Here is a 21,030-nt window from a genome sequence, read left to right as displayed (position 1 = left end):
CCCATTTTCACGATGTTTTTTAACAACCTTACAGGGGGAAAGAGGAGATGTCGGAGAGAAGGGTGATCCAGGACCTGTTGGGCCCGAGGGAGTCACGGTGAGTCCAGTCCTGTTGGAACGAGACAATGAAGGAACTTTTGCGATGGGCAAGGTTTGCGGCATAATATGAGCTTTAGGATAGGTGAGGTGGGCTCAGTGTCTGCACTCTCTACTGCTTCATAATAAGAGTTCTGCAGACAACAGGGCTTTAAGGGCAGAGCTGATCCAAGATGGATCTCTGTAATGGATGAGGTTGCATAATGATGGTGGGGGAGTTTATTATGACCGCAATGCCCACATAGGAGCTTTCTAGTGGACCAGGCTGCTCATGATGGGCCTATGACAAGGGCACAGCTGTGCCATAGTGGAAAACTCCACTGGGCATGGTTACTCCATTATTGAATCTCTGCAATGAGACGTGCCGCTCGGAGGTGAGCTCAGTGATTTGCAGAGCTGCTCTTATAAAGGGAGCTCTTTTGTAGCATCCTAGTGATGGGCACGGCTGCATCATAAAGGGATATATAGAATGGACGGAACTGTTCTGTGAAGGAAGCTGTGAGATAGACAAGGCTGACTTGTGATCAGCACCCTGTGATAAACATGCTGTGGGCAATGCCATTCCATGATAGGGTCTCTGATGGTTAGCCAACTCCATGATTGGCAGGTAGTGCTGTCCAGAATCAATTTAGATATTTGCGACTTACTACATGTTCTGTAATGACCATATTTCTATTTACAGGGTGAGCCTGGCTGTGACCGCAAGGGATCTGCAGGGACAAAAGGCCGTCAGGTAATCACACCTAGCCCGAATGTTGCACTAGTGAGACTTCATCGAAGTGTTTGAGTTACTGTGGGTAAGAGAAAGACAGATTTTAAACTGTCCGAGTTTAGAATTTAGGAAATTCCTTTGAGGCCTGCAAGGATATATTTATTTAGTACTAAGATTTTGTAATAAAATGTTTGTACAAACATTACATCCCCATATAATAATATTAAATGAATTATAATATCCACAGACATACTTTTCATAAGGATCAAATGCGTAAATGTATGTTTTCACCATTGAGCGATGGTAATCATGCGCACTATTAGTTAGCTCAGTGCAGTAGTAGTCATGGATTGCTAGGGTAAGAGAGAATTTCAAACCATTCCACCCAATTAATGCACATTCTTCCCATCCATCAACAAAGCAAAACATTAAGGCCCTGATTACAAATTGCACAGTACTGGGGCCCCTGTAAACTTGCATGCAATTTTACCGTTGCTACATGGTAGAATCAAAATTCAACAGGAGAACCTCAGACTCCATTATAAGTGAGCTGAGAGCTATTTCAAGGTGAATGCCCACGATCATGGGCACAAGATAAAGATTTACAGCATTCACATTCTAGTTAATGTTAATCATGTGGGCTAGACAAATTCATTATAGGATACCCTTGTAAGATAATAGTTTACTTTACATGTTACCATTTCATGGAGAGCCAGACCAAAGCAAACTGTATCTGAACATATTTCCAGGATTTTTATATTATCTTTCTACTTACCTGAGTTCATGTCTCAGACACCATATAGATGTAAGAGTTTGCTTGTCAAATACATTTATTTTAGGCTCGCTGGTTTTGATAATTAGGATATTTCGGCTGCAATAAGTGTACAAATAGTCTATCTGACATTGCAGACATCCTGACATCTGATCCATTTTAACAATATTGTTAGTGCATACCAGTGTGTTAACTGGCTTCTGGCTTGTGATAGGTGGACAACCACAAACTGTAAATTAAAGCAAGGGAAGGTCATCTAAATATAAAGAAAACAAGAGGGGTATGCATACGCACCCGCACTTTGAACCGTATTCAATGGCAATTTCTCCAGATAAAGAACCACCCAATTCCTATAGGACTCATTATCAGTTTTCAGAGTCTAAGAGCTTTATGAAGTCCAGGAAAACAGATGAACTGTCCCTATTGGCAAGCTTATGCAAGAGAACCACACAATCAACAGTTTTAGATGCTGTCCGCACATCGCAAAGCAGGTCTATGAAGTTCACCTCCTTGTGGCCTTCCATGCAAAAGCATGGTGAAACTTGTCAAACGCTGTTGGAGGCCACCATGCTCATTGATTATTTAATTACTGTTGGTGGCCCAGGATGCAAAGGCCTGGAGTAGAATCCATGAAAACAGCCTTTCAGCACAGTCCACAAGGCAGTGAATACTTACGATGAGTCTCACTGCTAATCCCTGACTGTAAACCTCACAGAGTCTCTGTTGTGAGACTGTGTATTAGGCTCCTGATCCGGCAGAGAGGCAGTGCAGAAGGTTTGAAAAACATCAATGGCTGCTGGGCTCCACATAATGTCTATAATCAGGGCTGTCTACAATAATGAATATTCTGTTTTCCATTGGCACTGATGTTGAGAGTTCACTTCTGGACCCTAACATGCACAAATTAGCCAAATTATGCCTAGACATGAAAATTAATTGCAGGCTCTTGCTGTATTAGCAGGGAAGTCCAGACACAAGATACTGGGCATCATGCACTATTAACAAAAACAGCATGTAGAGGGAGGCAGTCTTTTGCCTCCAGACTGAAGTAGGTGCAGTATCAATCCACTTACCGCCTGCCAGGTTGGTACAATTCCTCCCCTGGCACTCTTCAGATGTTTGACATCATCACAATGGCAGACCTACAGAAAAAGAGGCCTGAGACTCTGCTTCTTTCTTTAAAACATCCTGTGAAGTGCAGACAGTTCCTTATTCCCAGTGCTCTATATAGCATCCATACTCGATGTTAACCTCAAGTAAAATAGGTAGCCCCTGGCGATGAATGGCTGCTTGGACCCAGTAGCACCACTGTAGGGAAAATCTGTGACCTGTATTATTGTATTGCAGTTTCATGTATATATTGCTTCAGGTCCCTGACGTGGTAGTGAAATGCATGTGTGGAGGATCACAAACGTCAAGGGCCTTTTTAGATGGAGGAGTGTGGGTCTTTGATGTGACTTATGAGAAAGAATGTTTCAGTTTTGTATGTAGGGACAAAAGTTATGCTGTCATGGTACTAGTGTACGGATGGAGACAAAAGTGTGTATATAAAGATCGGCATACGTGGAATATATTTTAGTGTTATTCAGTCAAGTATTGCAAATGCTTTTCATATGACATGGCTGCAAAAATGAATCAGCTCTTATAATTTGAGTGGAAGAAAGTAGAGTAACAGATAGTTGCACAAGTGTTTGTGCCTACCATCCTCAGTGTGATTTGCTCCTGTTTAGGGTGGGTTGGATCATGAGGTTTGTTTCATTCACCCCCTACTACTGATAGTAAGTGTTTATATCTACTGGTTGTGTGATCATCTTGGGAGGAGTCTGGTCTTCACTACATTCTTTCAGGCTTTCCTGTATATTTCTTATATTTACTGTGAGAGAGTTCCAGAGTTTTGCTGTTTCTGTGGGGAAGGAGGTCCACCTGCTTAGAGGGGCAGTCAGCTGGGGTGCCTTTCTGGAGTGGAGGGGTTCCTATGTGCATATCTTTACAACTTTGCTTGGTTAACAGTTGGGCCATCGCCATGAAAGACCCTTTTGGTGATACAGAGAGTACAAAGAGTCTTGAAGGTTTGATATTTGGCAATAGGTATCCAATGAAGGTTGGGAGGGAAGGTGAAGAAGTGGTCAGGTACTTGTTGTTATGCTGCTGCATTTTTAATTCTTTGCAGTCTTCAGAATAGATTGATGGACAACTTGGAGGCAAAGGTCTAGTCCTGAGATGTATTGACCCCTCTAGTTTTCCAGCAGTAATGTACTCTGAGTGTAGTTGTGGTATGTTTGGTTGAAAGGTTTGCATGATCGAGTCATGGGTTGAGGTAGGCGTTGATGAGAGTGGTATAATGATGAAACCGTGAGGTATGCAGCATCAGTGCTGGTAGATGGGATGTGAAAGGAGGCATTAAGATGATGCTGGGTTTGTCAGAGAGGTAGGAGATCTAGTGAAGAATGGGTACTTTCATGACACGTTCGTCCAGTCAGAGTGAGGAACTGCATCAAATGAGGCAGACCGTTGGAGTAGTAACAATGTGGTAACTCCATTTCTGTCAGCTGTAGTCTACACCTTTTCCCAGATGGAAATCAACTGCATTTTGTACCTTTGCCACGGAGAAACAACGTTTTTTGATTGGAATTTAAGTCATTTTCTTTGAGAAAGCTTATGATCTGAGTTAAGCTTATGATCTGAGTTAATCCCACTTTTTTTGATTGGTTTTCCTAAGAGCAAAGCAGTTAACGCTCATCTTTTTTAGGCAGAGTCAGTTCGATCTAGTTTGTTCATTATGAGTCATGATATGTAGCAGCTCTTGAGATTTGAGTGGAACCTGCTTAATTATACCTACACAAATACTTTCTACCGAAGGTCCCAGGGATTATCAATTTTTAAAGACCAGGCAGTGTTCTAACCCCATTCTACAACTGAAAAAACACAAAGCACCTACCGGTCTAGAATCAATGAGAAACAGATTAGCAGAGAAACTAAATTGTCTAGGTCAAAATGAAAACATATTCACTAAGGGCCATATGTATCAAGCTATTTAGCATTCGCAAGGGCCGAAATTCTGCGAATTTTGGCCTTTGCAAATGCTAAATACCTAAATGGTATGTATGAAACATTTTTGCATCAAAATGAGGAATCGCAAAATTTGCTATTCCTTATTTTGCGATTGCACTTAAGGAATCGCAAATTTTGGGATTCCCTAAATGCAATGTATCAAAGAAAAAAAATGCAAAAAATGCCATTAAGGAATCGCAAATTACCACCAACTTCTAGTTGGTGGTAAGTTGCAAATTCTTTTAATAATGCTTTTTTCAAACAAACCAAAGGTGCCATATGACGCCCATACATTCCCTTAGGGCATGTATGTGCGCCATATGCCCCCAAATGTCTTTTTCAGGAGTGCAGCAGGGTGTTCTTGAGACACCCCTGCACCCTTGAAAAAATTCCTAATTTGAGATTAGCTAATTGCTAATCGCAAATTGCCCCTTCATTCCTATGGGCCTCCTGGCCCATAGAAATGAATGGGTAATTTGCGATTAGCAATTTGCTAATCGCAAATTCGGAATGGTAAGGAATCGCTATATAAAAGCGATTTTGTTCATACATACCATTTTGCATTTCCAAAATAGCGATTCCTTAAAATTCGCTATTTTGGAAATGCAGATTGGTTTGATGATACATATAGCCCTAAGTGAAAAAGAATACCATCAGCCCACATCAGTGGCGAAACTTCATCATCTGAGATTTGTGGTTGGTTGCACGGCTTGTGCAGCCAGCAAGAGTTGATACAAAAACTATGCTTGCTTTGTACCCCAGTGATTGGTACAGCCACTAGCCAGTTTTGATCAGTGGTGCTGAAGGTTTGCAGTGCAATAAAGTGAAAAAGAAATAGTGCAAATGTTACAATTGACTACTAGGATACTACAGAAATTTTAATGGACACTATCCTAGTGTCAAAATCTAAAAGCAGTGCGCTGACAGTTTGAAAAAATAACTATCATAGGCGATGAAATGGCATTTAATCACCTATGATAGTTATTTTTTCTGTAGTATCCTAGTGAGCCAGGGGGCCCCTTGTCCTGACCTAATTGTTGAATGAAGAAACCTAGAGGTGGTTTAAGGATGTCAGGGTCCAGTGTCTGCCATTTAGTCAGTTAATCTTCTTGATCCTAGTTTATGCAGCCTTAATGACAGGTGTCTTGTTGCCCCACTATCTCTGTTTTAGCCACAGGGTGTTCTGTAGTAAATTGCACACATTTTGAGGCTCAGGAATCTAATCTGAATGATGGTGCAGTCTGGGACAAACCTAGAATGTCTTAACTTCACTTGACCCATCTCTGGAACATCACACACATTCTGTCACACTCTGGGTGCAAGTTTTGCGCCACCTGGACTTAACTCCATGAAAGGATGAAAAAGTTATTAGCAATTTTGTGGCTACTCTATCTACCTGCAGATTCCTCACCTGTAGAATAACCCCAGGTGTCAGACTGACTCCGTAAAACTTCAAAAGCTCTTATGTCACTGGTAGAGGGCCCTGGTCTTAGTGGACGCCAGAAGTGAGGTCAGGCAGGGGGTTGTGGCTGAGCTGGCCAAGATGGCGGACGCACTCCCCTAGAGATCCGCACGGCCACCCGCACTAATTACCCAAAAACTCGACATCATGCCCGGGGTCCACTGAGACCGGAGCTCCGGTACCGCAGGACTTCGTCGGCGGAACCGTGTGAGGCCGAAAACACGGCTGCTGCCGCCTTTGCTGAAGGCTGCCGCAGCCAGCCCCCTCCGATCCCCGCGATCAAAATGGCGGCGCCCACCGCACATTGAGGGCCGGACCCGGCCAGAGCGAAAAGACCCAGAGCCCTGAAGACGGCTCCCGTGTCCCGGGGCGCACACAGTGATGGGCTACTGACCACCACGGTCCCCGGGAGGACGACTCAAGCCGTAGGCACAAGGCTGGTGCCCATCTCAAGTTTATCAGCAATCCTCCCGGAGAGCGGCCTGCACCGCACCATCTGTGGGTGTGGGCCTCCGACCCCCTCCGCTACCATCGGGAGGGGACGGCCCGCTTCAGGAGCCCCTGAACAAGACGCGGGTGCGACCTGGCACCTCAGAGGCTTCCTACGCTCCTGCCGACGCCCACCACACGCTGGCGGCCGGACCCAGGAGCAGTGAAGAGGCCTGGGACCTGTGCGAGGCCCCCGAGACCGGAGACACCAACGCCGCACAGCCACGGACCTGTATGGTCCCGGCCGGGCGTCCTACGCGGTAAGTGACATCCCGCCACCGGTGGACTGCCCCCTGGGAAACGGGCTCCAGCGCAGCTGCCATCGGGGGAAAGAGCCCATCTCACAGATGCCTTCACAGGCTACAAACGCGACCAGACACCTCTACACCACCACGTCATAGAAAATGGCGGCGCCCACTGCGGACTGACGGCCAGACCCAGCGGGGGTAAGAAGACCCACGATCTGCGCACGGCGCTTAAGCACTGCGGCATTGCTGTGGTGGGGCCGCGAGTGTCTGTGGCCCCTAGCGTTGTGACCTGCACAGTGGGTGTCTACTGGCTGCGGACAGACCACAGGATGCGGCTCACAATGTGACCCCTTGCGCCAGTAGGTCTCGACCTCCACCACCACCGTTGGAAAAAAGAGGCACGCTGACAGGAGGCCATTCTTGCGGTGTGCGGGGACAGTGGCGGGAGACACGGCTGGAGGGGCCCGCCGCCTCGCGGCTGGAGGGTGATAGGGGGCTCTGGCCCTGTACGCACGGCCTGACGGAGGGACCTCGCCACTGCCAGCGGCGTCTAGTCCCTACGGCGGCCCTGCCCAGTGGAGCCTCCTATCGTGCCCCAGCGAGAAGAGGGGACAACATCACCCCCCCCAGGTCGGCGGCCATCATCATGACGCGGGGGAGCCACCAAACAGTGGAGGGATAGCCCAACTGGAAGAGTCTGAGGCGGCTCCCACCCCTAGGAGGACACACACTATCACCTAAGGAGGAGGGGAAGGAGAACCCCCCCCACTCCGTGGCCCTACCACGTAGCCAGGGGGACTAAGGGCTGCAGAGTGTGCTGAGCAGAGAGGCGGGACACGTGCACTTCGTGTGCAACAGGAACATCACCACTGGGGGTCTCCCGGGGCACGGTCCTACCAGTGGGAGCGGCCTGAGGCGTAATAGAGGAGCCCAAGCTCCACCATACAGCAGCGACAACTGGGGGGCCTAGGCGACAGGAACAGATCCCCCCCAAAATCGCTGACCCGACCTAGAGGTGCGGCTATCCCACACAACTCTCACACCTGGACGAACTCCAGAGGGGAAGACACCAATATCCTTTGCGAGCTGCACCATCTCACAGGCCGCGCCAAGAGACAGCCGAGGCGCATACGTACTATTTGGGAGCAGTGTAAAGTCATGGGACGACAGAGAGCGACTGTGGCAACGACTACCCCGATGGCGACCCATAAACTATCTTCAGACCAGATGCCCGCACACTCATCAAGAGAACCTCCGGGCACGGATGGCACATCCGTCAAACTAGACCAAGTTCTCGCAGCAATTGAACATTCACGTACAACCATGGAGACTAAGTTTGGTGAACTAGCAACGGACCTCAATTTGCTGTGCGATGACGACAAAAAATTAGCGGATGAAGTACACCAGGGCGAGAAGACACTCCATGCGATGGAACCCCAACTGAAGGCGCACCATTAATTCCTAACAGAGCTACAACTAAGAGTGAAAGCCCTGGAGAGCAAAACAGATGACTTAGAAGGGAGGTCGCGCAGGAGCAATATTCGCGTCCTCAACCTGCCGGAAGGAGCAGAAGGGGAGCAGCCTGTCCACTACGCGGAAGCATGGATTAAAACCTTCACAAGAGAGCAGGACCTCACCCTTTATTTCTCTGTGGAGAGAGCCCACAGGGTCCCAGCCAGAAAACCGCCCCCGGGATGGCCACCTCGGTCGTTCCTATTGAAGCTGCTCCACTTCCAGGATAGGGACACGGTGCTTCGAGCGGCTCGACAGGCAGCTCCACTCCGAGTAGAGGACAAACAGGTCATGCTATTCCCGGATTACTCACAGGCCGTACAACGCCAGCGGGCCTCCTTCTTGGCAGTGAAACATGTCTTGCGCCAACACAACATACAATATGCACTTCTATTTCCCGTCCGCCTCAAGATCATCCAAGACAACACCACGACTTTCTTTACAGACCCCGGGGCGGAGAACGATTGGGTGGAACAACATCTGAGAGACTTGGGTGATCATGGTGGTTCACAGGGTCGGCAACTATCAACAGCCGACGGCAGCAGCGAAAGCGAATCACCTTAACGCAACTGCCCAAACGAACGGAAATTCACGATAAAAAAACGCCGGACCTAGAACAAATAATTGCGGAATGCAGAAGAGCTCTGAGAGAAGCAGCACTAGTGACGGGACTGACGGGCAAAAGTTCCGATGGAGAAAGAGCCCCCCACCTGTTCACAACAGACGAGGAACACAGCGACACCACAACGTCTCGGGATGGCTCGGTGACGCTGCTGCTGTTGACACCCCAGACAGCAGACACACTAATATGACTGTGATTTTGAGGAGAAGATGCCAGGAGGAGGGGGAAACAAACAAAAAGCCATGACGCTTCCATCCTTGCCGGTCCTCCTGTGGGATCCTGCTGCCTGACTTGAGCCCCGCTCTGCGGTGGAGGCACAAAGGACGCTATCCTGGACCCTCCTACTCTCCTGGCAGCATGGACTGGTAGACCGTGAGTAACATGCACAGCAGCACCATCCCCAGGCTTCTAGTGCACACCATATAGCAGCGGGTGGTTGAGGCCAAACCATCCAAGGCACGCACGCAACACCCCCCCTAACCTAACGTAGCACAGTTAGCATGTAATGTGCAGTTTGGACCTATTGCCCAGAGTGATAAGTCCCCTTAGTTGGGAACGTTTCCCACAGTTCTGGTTACGGTTCTTAGTAACCCCAGGGCAGCCCTGTGATACCCCTACAGGAACACACGGACTGCAGGGAATTGACTTAGTAATGGGTGATCGTGCAGATGGGAGGGGACTCCGACCAGCTGGCAAGCAGAAGCGCAACCCATCCCCACTCCACAACCACAGAACATGACCAAACGTGTCCCTAACACGGACATGACAATTCTCACACTCAACGTGGGGGGGATGCATACAGCGATTAAGCGATATGCGGTGTACGCTTACATAAAGAGGCAGCAAGCGCGGATAGCCCTTTTGCAGGAAACACATCTGACGGCACCGGAGGTAGAGCGCTTGCGTAAGAAATGGCGAGGTATCATATGCGCTACAGCGTACCTGGCCTTTGCCAGGGGAGCCCTAATCTGGATCCGTCCGGGTACCCCATTCAAGGGAATGATGAGGGAGATAGACAAAGAGGGGCGATACGCTATGTTGACAGGCTTCCTAGAGGGCCAACCCATATTGCAAGGAAGTATATATGCCCCAAACGTGGAACAACCCCCATTCTGGTCCTGCCTCACCAGAACACTAACAAACTACACGCACAACCCATGGATCCTAGGCGGCGATTACAACTGCGCCCTAGACATATCCCTAGATACATCTCATCCACCCCGGCACACTCACCTGCTCTTAAACAAACTGAGGCATTCAACACGTGGGTGACACATTGGGCACTGGTGGACGTATGGCGGTTGCGCAACCCACACACCAGAATATACTCCTTTCATTCTATTCCGCACGACTTGCGGGTGCGCCTGGACAGGTTCCTCTGCTCGGCCGCCATACTACCAAAAGCGCAGCATACGGACTACCTGGGGAGGGGGCTCTGAGACCACGACGCGCACACACTGACCCTACGATGGCGACCACCACACCCCCCATTCCCACCTGGAAGCTACTGAAAGACTGCTTCACAGACCAAGTGTTTAAACATGATCATGGGGAATACATTCAAAAACATTTTACACTAAACACCGGCACAGCGACGCCACGTTTGATAGAGTGGGACACATATAAAGTAGCGGCGAGGGGACACTGTATTCAACAAATAGTAGGGATCCGTAAAACTCTAGAGGGCGCGTTGCAAAAAGCTGAACACACCCTGGCGAATCTTTCCAAACAGGCGGACCAGGGTAGGACCACAGCAGAACAAATGGAAGAGTCAAAAAGACTTTATGCAGAAACACTTACTGACCGTCGTAAATATAATTTCCGCTTATATGCAGCAAAGATCCACTGGGAGGGTAATAGGGGAGGTGCGCTCCTGGCATGGTTAGCCAAACAAGACACAGAGCTCAAACTGATCACAGCGGTGATGGATGGCACGGAGGTTCTCCGCCACTCTCAAGTGGACATTCTAAATGTCTTTCATGACTACTACTCCGGCATCTACAAGGCCCCAGCATGGGACAGTCACCGAGCAAGTGCCAATTTTCTAGACCCCTTACCAATTCCCCAAATCTCGCTGGAAGATAAAAAGCAATTGGAGACATGGATTAAACCCACAGACGTGACCCACGCAATTAGAGTGCTAGCGTGTAATAAAGCCCCAGGAATGGATGGCTTCCCAGTAGAATATTACAGTGCGTACGCAACCCATTTGGCCTCCCGTATGGCAATAATATATAATGAAGCACTCGACAAGGGAATACTCCCCGGCTCCCTCCGAGACTCAATCATAGTCACCTTCCCCAAACCACACAGAGATCCCACCCTGCCCTCTTCATATCACCCAATAACCCTCCTCAATACGGACTGCAAGGAATTAGGGAAAGTCTTAGCGGAACGATACACCCAAATTCTGTCACCATTAGTCCACCCAGATCAAAGTGGATTCATCCCCAGGCGCACAACCTCACACAACTTACGAAGGCTGTTCCATATACAGGACGAAACACAGATGCGATTCCCATGAGCTGCCTGTCTCATATTGGACCTTGAAAAGGCTTTTGACACCTTACTATGGCCCTACTTGTTTGCTGTCCTTGGCAGGGTAGACATAGGCCCCACATTGGTAGCCTACACAAAACTCCTATATACCAATCTCACATCGAGAGTCAGGATGGGCAAAAATATCTCCCCACCGTTTGCTGTGGAGAGGGGAACAAGATAGGGATGCCCATTATCCCCTCTCCTGTTCGCCCTAGCGGTGGAGGCATGGCAATACGTTTACGCCAGGAGGGGGAGGAATGGGGTATTCCACTGACAGGCATGACACACTGTGTGTCCCTGTATGCGGACGACCTTCTGATATATGTCTGCGACGTTACCCAAGACCTGACACCCATATGGCAATCGCTACATGACTTTGCGGAGGCTTCTGGCCTGAAGGTTAACTGGGACAAATCCACCCTGTATCCGCTCAGCCCACACATAGCCCCATTCGAGATACAGATAAGGACACAATAACTTGCGTGGAATGCCGAGGTGCCCAGGTATCTGGGAGTGCACCTATACCATGCCCCGACAGATATGTATGACGGGAACCACCGTAGGGCCTTGGCGGGTCTCCGGTCTGTTGTGGGGTTCTGGAAATCGCTGTCTATAGCCCCTATAGGCTGAGTGGCACTGGCCAAAATGATTATGGTCCCACGCATGGTATATCACTTTGCTAACATCCCAGTTATACCACCGCGGCCAATTTTAAGGAGTTAGACTCCTTGCTTGCTGAACTGATATGGGGGGGGGGGGGGGGGGGGGGGGGGACGACACCGGGTGGCCCTGACGACATTATACATCCCCACGACGGCGGGGTTGCTGGTAGCACCCTCGTTTGAGGCATACTTCCTCGCAACCCAGTTGCAATGGCTGTCATATTGGACGGCGGAGCGGCACACGGAGGAGAATGTCACAGCGGAAGGCCGCACGCCACTGCCAGTTATCCGCCGGCTGCTACTCCCAGGTACGAGGCCCGTACGTACTCGGCCTCTGCAGCTGTCCATAGCTCGCACTTGTATGCTGTGTATCCATCGTATGTCCCGAGGCCGGCCCCCATACTCACCCTTGCTCCCATTGGTGGGCTTCTTCAAGGACGACGGGTACTACAGTGCCAACACCCTCCAAATTTGGACCGACCTGGCGATCACGGAGATGGAAGCCTTATTTGAGGATGGCCAAATTAAAACGTACGCCCACTTATCGGAACAATACGGGCTTCCCCCAGGACAATTCTTACTACACAGGCAACTGGTCGACAGTAGCCATAGATACTGGGACCCAGCAGCAGGGGAACCGCCAACTCACCCGGTGATTCACACAATTTTACATATTGGGATAGGGCGCCACCTGGTTACGTGGCTTTACAAAGCAGTACGAACACGTATTCTCCCCTCCCTGCAACCGCTACGTCAGAAATGGGAAGAGGAAATAGGACGGGCACTGCATGATAAAGAGTGGGAAATGGCCCTCGAGTTTCCTAAAAAAGTATCCATGAATGCTCGCTTCCGTAATATCCAATTTAACATCCTCCATCGGGCCTACCTTACCGCGGATTTCAAACACATGTTTTGGGATTGCCCTACACTTCAGGAATACTGGGGCCGGGTCCACCAGACATTCAGAACCACAACCAGCATCACATCCTTCTTCACCTGGGAGGCATGCGCCCTTGGAGTGCTCCGTAGATGGAAAACTCACAAAACACAGCATCGCTTCCTATCCCTTGCCATTCTCTTGGTGAAAAGGGGAATAGCCATGTACTGGCTAGCCCCGGCAGGCCCCCCGGTGGCAGCCAGGATAGGGGCATTGAAAAAATGGGGGAGGGCGGAAGAAGAGGTTTTACGAGATGAAGAAGCAAAAGGTACCCGCAAACATCCCATCTCTCTCGAGTGGGCACAACTACTCCATATCTTCACCCATGAAACCAACCCCGAGCCTGAACCGGCAAGCCCCCACCCCAGACGGCACATGCGTCCTCTATAGGGCCCGCAGCGGACGCTTCAAGGATGTAGGAATGTCCCTAGGTCCACACCAGCGCATGCGATGTATCGACGCGTCCTTCTCGCAGGTGAAACTGCTCGCTCAGACCCGCTTCGCACACGGACCTTCTCCCTGCACACCAGCGGTGGGTCACGGGATGACCACATCACATGGAACCAACATCATCACGCATATCACGGAATGCGATCCATCGACATATGAAAACCCCCTGCCAACCCCCGTCCAATCTGAGCCCACACAGTTATTGGTGTACGGTTACGCCCCAGACGTTATGAAGTTACGAGGTTACAGTTCACTTATTGGGGACACGAACACACTCAAGCACAGACACATAGCGCTCGGCATGTGCAGGTATACACTACAAGTGGGGTCACATAAGTCCAATGACAGCAAGAGCATCCGCAACTACAATGGCAACAAATATGAACGGCGCAGCACGGGGCCACCCACCCCCTGCATGACACACCCCACCGTAAAAGGACTATATGGGTTGAAAGCTGATGACATGCTGAATTACGGACCTGCATCAGATGTAAGTTCTACAACAATCGTAATAACGATGTAAAACAAAAAGTGCAACAAGTAATGAACTGCTTTTCTGTTATTTCGTTTTATGAAAAAACCTCAATAAACAAATTTAAACAAAAAAAAGAAGTGAGGTCAGGCAGCATCCCCGAGGCCATATAGCACCCCTCCTGGCGCAACAACATCAATGTATGACAATTGTTCTGCATTCTGTCCATCAACTGTGGTTTTTGCAACAACATAAGTTTCATTTTTTTCAAGCGTTCAACACGGATCCGGAACTTTGCTCTCTCTAAGAATTTTCCTCACATAGGGCCAGATGTAGCAAAATCAGAAATACCGACTCTTAATTACCGAATTTTACTGATTCTGTAATTTTACCAAATCGGTAAAATTACCGATTCGGTAAAATTACCGAAAATGCATGTTTTTTATCCCCCTACATCTACATGGCCATTTACCGGTCGGTAACGGCCGAATTCAGCCGTTACCGGCCGGTAAATGGCCAAAATCTCCCACCTACATCTGGCCCATAAAGTCTAAAATACAAATTGCAGTACCATGTTCCCTCCCAAGAAATCAGGTTTCAAGGCCTGGAGGGATTGTGAGGGACAGATGTCCATTACGGGCTCCCACGCAGTTTGTCTTTTGTGCCTTGGGTCAGGCCATGACTCCTGAGTCTGCTTCTCTTGCCTCAGCATGCATCCTAAGACCATAAAAGAGTGCAAAGCTAAGTGCTTCATTTCATGGCCAGGGCCAGAGAGGACAATCATCGCTGCAAACGGTCAAGACATCATTCTAGGCCTCCATCTTCTTTCTCAAAGAGCATAGAAAATCGAAGAAACACGCTAAAGGTAGGTCTCCCGATCACTCTACATCTCCCACAGGACCTTTGAGCTAGAGTTAGTCGACTTGACCCCAGCGGCTCCTACTCCATGCGTGTGCAGTCCTGCTCCACAACTTGACTTGGCTTCGGAGCAACCATTGGATCTTCCAGAACCTCAGTGCTAGTGCCTTCAAGGCCCAATATTCTGCCGTCAGCGCCAGCATTCCTCAAATTCCCAACTCCAGGATTGGACCCTGCAGCCTTTCCCAACACATTGTATTCTATCTTCTCAAGGCATTAATGCCTGTTGCCGGCCCATTCATGGCCAGAGGCCCCATACGGGCTTCCGAAGTTCATGCTCTTCATCCGATGCTCTTAGGTGATGATTTGGCAGATCCAGGGTTGGTGCCACGTTGTTTTGACCCTGTGCTCAGGTACATAGCCCCTAAGCAGTTGACAACGTCACCTCCACCTCTGCCACCACTGACTCCATCTCTAACTTCGAATGCGGTACCCCCAACACCACAGCTCGACATCATTCATCAGCACCGATTTGATGGTGACTTTTGGAGGAGAAAGAGTACAGAAACAATCTTCACAATATTTTTGGGATGGGCTTTGACTCTCTTGATCTGATTCCACAGGAAGACTCTGGAAATTATGCTTACTAGTTTCAAGAACTGTCTCCGTCAGTGGCTTAGATACCTCCCTAGAGCTAGCTATGGAATTTCCTATCGGTCCACCAACACCTGAAGTGGTCTCTCTTCATAAGGTAGTGTTAAAGGCTGCTGAAGTGTTAGACTTGCACTTGCCCACCATGAAAAACAAGACTAATGTTCTTACAGAGTTGCTTTCCTCCTCTACTTATGCATCAGAGCCGCTTCTCCTTTTAAATCAAGCCATTTTAGATCTCATTTTGGCGACATGGGAGAAACCTTTGTAATGAAGTGAAGACTCCAGATCACATAGTTCAGGTTCCAGGTTTATTAACCAGTAGGAAATATAACAGACCTCATCCAGCACCAATGCCCTGCAGCTGTCAACTGACCCACTGCTCACAATCTCATAAGATGCTGAATGACCATTCTAACATTGTAACTTAGCAACAATGGAGATTCCAATATAAAGATACAGAGATACAATTGGAAACAAGTGAGAACACTACATCACCTCCCTCTTAATAACAACATTAAACAAAATAACAAACAAGACAATGTAAAGCCCCACAGTACATATAAACAAAATAAAATGTAATTTAAAAACCTGGCAGGTTTCCGAATACATCTACGTGGCCTAGAAGAAACGATCACAACATCATTCCCCAAGTCTACTGAAGGCTGAGTATCAGCTCCTTGACACATAGCCACTTTTTTCAGATTCCACACTCTATGATCACTTGTTCGAATTGCATTCTTGAACACTTTCGTGACCTTAAAAGGCACACTAAACTTTGAGTTAGCTTTACCCAAGCGAGGAGATTTTATTTTTACCCAATCACCTACCGAAACCCTGGATTCTTTAACAGCTTTTCTCGCATCAAACCAAGTTTTCCTCTTCTCTTTAATCATTCGCTCCCTCGCCTTCCACTCAGACGTGTCTAAAGCTTTCTTGTCAACAGACATTCTTTTTTCACACACCCAAGAAGGACACACCTCCGTACTGGCAACCCGCATCTTAAACAATTGAAAAGGAGAAACCCCCGTAGTGGAATGTGGCGTAAACCTCTTACTTTCTTCCATAAAGCAGCTTCTCAATCAGTACCAGTTGCAACAGCCTGCTGCAAGGACTCCTTCAAAACTTTCACAAACCTTTCCACAACCTCATTACTTTCCGGATGATACAGTGCTGCTCTCTTATGTTTGATACCTCTCATTGCTAAAAACTCCTCCACCAAAGAAGAAGTAAACTGCACTCCATTATTGGATAACAAAGTTTTAGGGAAACCCTCTCTTTCAAAAAGAGAATCTAAAAAATCAATTACAACCGATGAAACCACAGAGTTAACAACTTTAATCTCCGGCCACCGAGAAAACATGTCCATGAATAGAAGAACATCGGCATCACTGGATCTCAACTTAATGGGACCCATTATGTCTATTTCCAATCCATCCATGGGCCATCAGACTCCCCTCTAATCACCATGGGTTGTGTCCTACACTTCAATATCTTGTCACAACAGACACATTCCTGACAATTATGAACTTCCCTTTCAATCCAAACATCCATACCTGGCCACCAGTAAGCCTCTCTCAGTCTTTCCTTCGTCTTTCCAAGGCCCATATGACTCGCATGGGCATGAGCTAACAATTTTGACCACAAGTCACAAGACGGAATCAACCTTGAGCCTCTCAAGAGCAAACCATTCACCACAGTCAGTTCATCTTTAACTTGCCATTATCCTAATAAAGATTGGTCACAATCCTTCTTATCGCACCAGCCCTTGACAACCATTTCCGAAACACTCTTTAGAACAACATCCTTGTCTAACACACCTCTCCATTCTTCTTCAGAAATAATACCTTCACTAATAAGGCAAACATCCACACCATCTTCAAAATCATCACCACCAAAATAATCACACTCTGGGATCTCATCATTTATACCTCCTAACCTGGACAAACAATCGGCCAAAATGTTATTTGAACCAGGTAGATATGAAACCACAAACTTAAACTCCAGCAAATCAACCACCCATTTGCGCATACGGTGCGAAACAAAATCAATACCTTTCTTCTCAAAAAGTTTCTTTAAAGGCTTGTGATCCGTTAAAACCTCAAAATCACTACCCCATAAAAACTTCCTCAACTTTCGGATAGCCCAATATATGGCTAAAGCCTCTCTTTCCACAACAGAGTAATTAAACTCCAGACATCTTAATGGTCTACACATGAAAAGAACAACCTTATTAGTACCCTCAGGTTTCTGAAATAAAACAACACCCAAGCCCTTGGAGCATACATCTGTCATTAAATATGCCTTCTTCTTTGGGTCAAAACTATTGAGTGTCGGATGCCCCACAAGACTCACCTGTGCTTGTGAAGCAATTCCGCAGAGACGACAAGGGCCACCGCCCCTGTACCCACCTAACCCGTGCGGGAAGTGGCACCCAGCAAGGACGAGATGGAACCAGGGATGGGAGCCAAAAAGGAATGAAGAGATCTTGGTGGCAGTGAAGTAGGGTAGGGTCTTGACACGGCTGAGGAGACAAGAAAGACCCGATTAGGATAAAGCACTACTCCTGTTTCAGAGTAAACCAATAAACACATGCAGGAAAGAGGCCCTGTTCCCTGGACTTACCAAGGCGTAATATGCGTGCAGGATCAAGGAAAGAAAGATCATCAGAATAAAGCGCCCATGCTTCTGCGCTGTAATGAGGCAAGCAAGAAAAACCACCAAGTGTATAATAGATGCTCCTGCGTGGTAAGTGACAACCAAGGATAAAGCGCTCCTGCGCGGTGAAACAACAACCAAGGAAATAGCGCTCCAGCGCGGCGTGTCCCAAACAGAAAGGCTCCAGGGTAAGCGCTATAGCGCGGCCCAGTACATTTGTTCAATTAGCGCTCCTGCGCTCAACATAAAGGTAAGAACAGCAGCGCTCCTGCGCGGCTGCATGAAAAAGGAGGACTCAGGGGGTGATGCTTTTCAATGGCAGCAAAATGCCAAAAGCGGCAAAAGAAAATGTCACGAACAGCACCTATGCAGTGTTTGCTTCGTTATGTTATGTTAGTATGAATTTGTAGAGCGCACGTTCCTCCTGGGGTTTCTTGGCGCTGTGTACCGCTGGGGAACCCGTCCTGGCTTTCCCTGTGAGATGGTCCCTATTGGGCATCCCCAAGGTGAAGCCAGGCATCCCCGGCAGTGAGGGGGCCGTTGTGGAGATTAAGCAAGCTATTGCCCAGAGTTGCAGCGTGGGACCCATGGTTAGAGAGGCACCGAGGCGAGATTTATCGAGCCCGCTGACATTGGTTCCGTACCCTGCCGCGTCGGGAATTGAACCCTGGTCCCGGGCCAACCTCTGCTTCTGCCGCCTCTAACCGGTGAGCCACCCTTCTCCACTCGTAATCCAGGCAAGTACTTCTATGCTACGTAAAGCAGGGAACAGTCCTCAGTAACTGCTGGGCTCCGGACGGGATCCGTAATGAATCAGAAGCACCGAACCGGCGGGAAACAACGCGTTTAAGCGTTTTCCCCTGAAAGTGCTTTTAGGCATGGAGAACTAGACCGGGACTTCACTTCCGCCCGGAAGTGAGGATATTCCGATGCCTGCATGTGTTTTGCGGCGCTCGGAACGGCGAAAAGGCCGCTACATGACACTGAGGTCCTGTGCCTCATTGAGACACTTCTTCAAATGATTACATTCCACCTCACATTCCTTTGACCAAGTAAATTCACACCCCTTTAGCAGGTTTCTGATATGACTTGTTGAACTAACAAAGTTAAGAACAAACTTGTGGTAGAATTCTGCCATACCCAGAAATGTTACCAACTCATCTTTATTCTCAGGTGCATTGAGTTTAGAAATGGTTTCCACAAGTTCCGACTTAGGCCTCAACCCATTTGTTGATATATGATGACACAAATAATCAATTTCAGATACATCAAACTTACATTTGTCTGCTTGTAAAGTCAACCCTGCATCACTCATTCTTTTTAAGACAACACCCAGTCTGAAATCATGTTCTTTTAAATTAAACCCAAAAATCAATACCTCGTCCTGATAAATCGTTACACCTTCGACACCTTCAAGAATGTGTTCCATAACCCTCTGGAACACAGAGGCCGCCGAAATCAGGCCGAAAAGCATTCTTAAAAACTTGAAGGTGCCAAAAGGAGTTATGAACGATGTAAGATCTTCACCTGATGATATGCAGAGGTTAAATCCAGAGGGGTGAAGTCTTTTCCTCCAGCAAGTGAAAACAACATTTCACTGATGTTAGGAAACGGATAATGGTCCACAATAACCGCCTTATTGAGCTCCCTAAGATCCACACATAGTCTGACCTCGCCATTGGCCTTGCGGGCCATGACTATGGGAGAAAGCCATTCAGTACCTTCCACCTCCTCTATGACCTTATTTGCTTTAAGTTTATCAAGTTCAAGTTTCATTTTATCCTTTACAGCAAGAGGAACACCTCGTACTTTTGACGCCTTAGGTATAGAACCAGGAACAATTTTTATTTGATGCATGTACCCTTTAAGACAACCCATTTCCTTTCTAAACTCTTGAGGTAAACTCTCAACCCATGATTTAGAATCTTTTTTAATTTGACAGACAGCAGGAAGATCACCCAGGCACACAGAAGGTGTATGATTAGGATCCAGAAAAACATATAGATCTCGTTGATGAAACCAACTCAATAACAAATCCCCTTTCATAGATACATAAATCTTGCCAGGAACCACTCTGTCTTTATAATCTATGATACCCCAGAACAAACCTAAAAGGGGAATTATCTCACCTCCATATCCCCTACGTCGTATGTCATGTTTCAACAAATGTACCTTTGTGGACAAAAACTGATCATAAAAAACCTTAGGTATCAAGGTGATCTTGGCCCCGAATCAAATAGTACTTTAACAGGATAATCATTGATAAAAATGACGTCAACAGGAGCTTGACCCCCAGACCTGTTAATCTGACAAATGTTGATTTCTTCAATATCATCCTCAAATTAATCAATTTCTTTCACATTTCTTTGACCTTTGCCAGAACTGCAACACCTAGTGAAATGACCTTTGCGTCCACATGTAGTACAAGACGCCTTCCATCCAGGACAATCTTTTGAATTAGCCATATGACCAGGGTTACCACATCTAAAACATTTCCCTAAAAATTGTTTCATGTTAATGAATTGATGATCATTCTTACTCTGAAAATTTCTTGTAGTGCTCGCTAGAGTTGGAGTGGAGATACTTTTCTCTTTACTTTTCCTATCGCTAATGTCCCTGCCATCATTCACCTTCATGACAGCAGAATTCTCCTTTTCTTCCTGAGACGCTTTTTTAATTGTTTCCAAACAAACCTTAGAGTGTTCATATGTTTTTGCTGTTAAAATTACCTCATGCAAAGTGGGATTGTCTTTTTGCCATTAATTGTCTCTTGCTTTGTCAACATTACAACCTTACTTCATTTGATCTTGCAACCGTTCTTCTAAGGACACCCCAAA

General features: G+C 47.5%; 1 protein-coding gene across 1 annotated transcript in view; it reads left to right on the top strand.

Annotated features, from left to right (window-relative positions):
• LOC147683193 (uncharacterized) overlaps positions 1-21,030 on the top strand; it is a 502,788-nt gene that overhangs the window by 311,775 nt on the left and 169,983 nt on the right. Inside the window, exons 19-20 of the mRNA XM_086942506.1 lie at positions 35-97; positions 779-829. Coding sequence (XP_086798632.1) covers positions 35-97; positions 779-829 — 114 coding nt within the window. The remainder of the gene's footprint in view (positions 1-34; positions 98-778; positions 830-21,030) is intronic.

Source organism: Lissotriton vulgaris, chromosome 11, assembly GCF_964263255.1.
Source record: "Lissotriton vulgaris chromosome 11, aLisVul1.2, whole genome shotgun sequence".
NCBI lineage: Eukaryota > Metazoa > Chordata > Amphibia > Caudata > Salamandridae > Lissotriton > Lissotriton vulgaris.
Note: the sequence above shows the minus strand (reverse complement) of the source record. Positions and strands in the feature narration are given on the sequence as shown.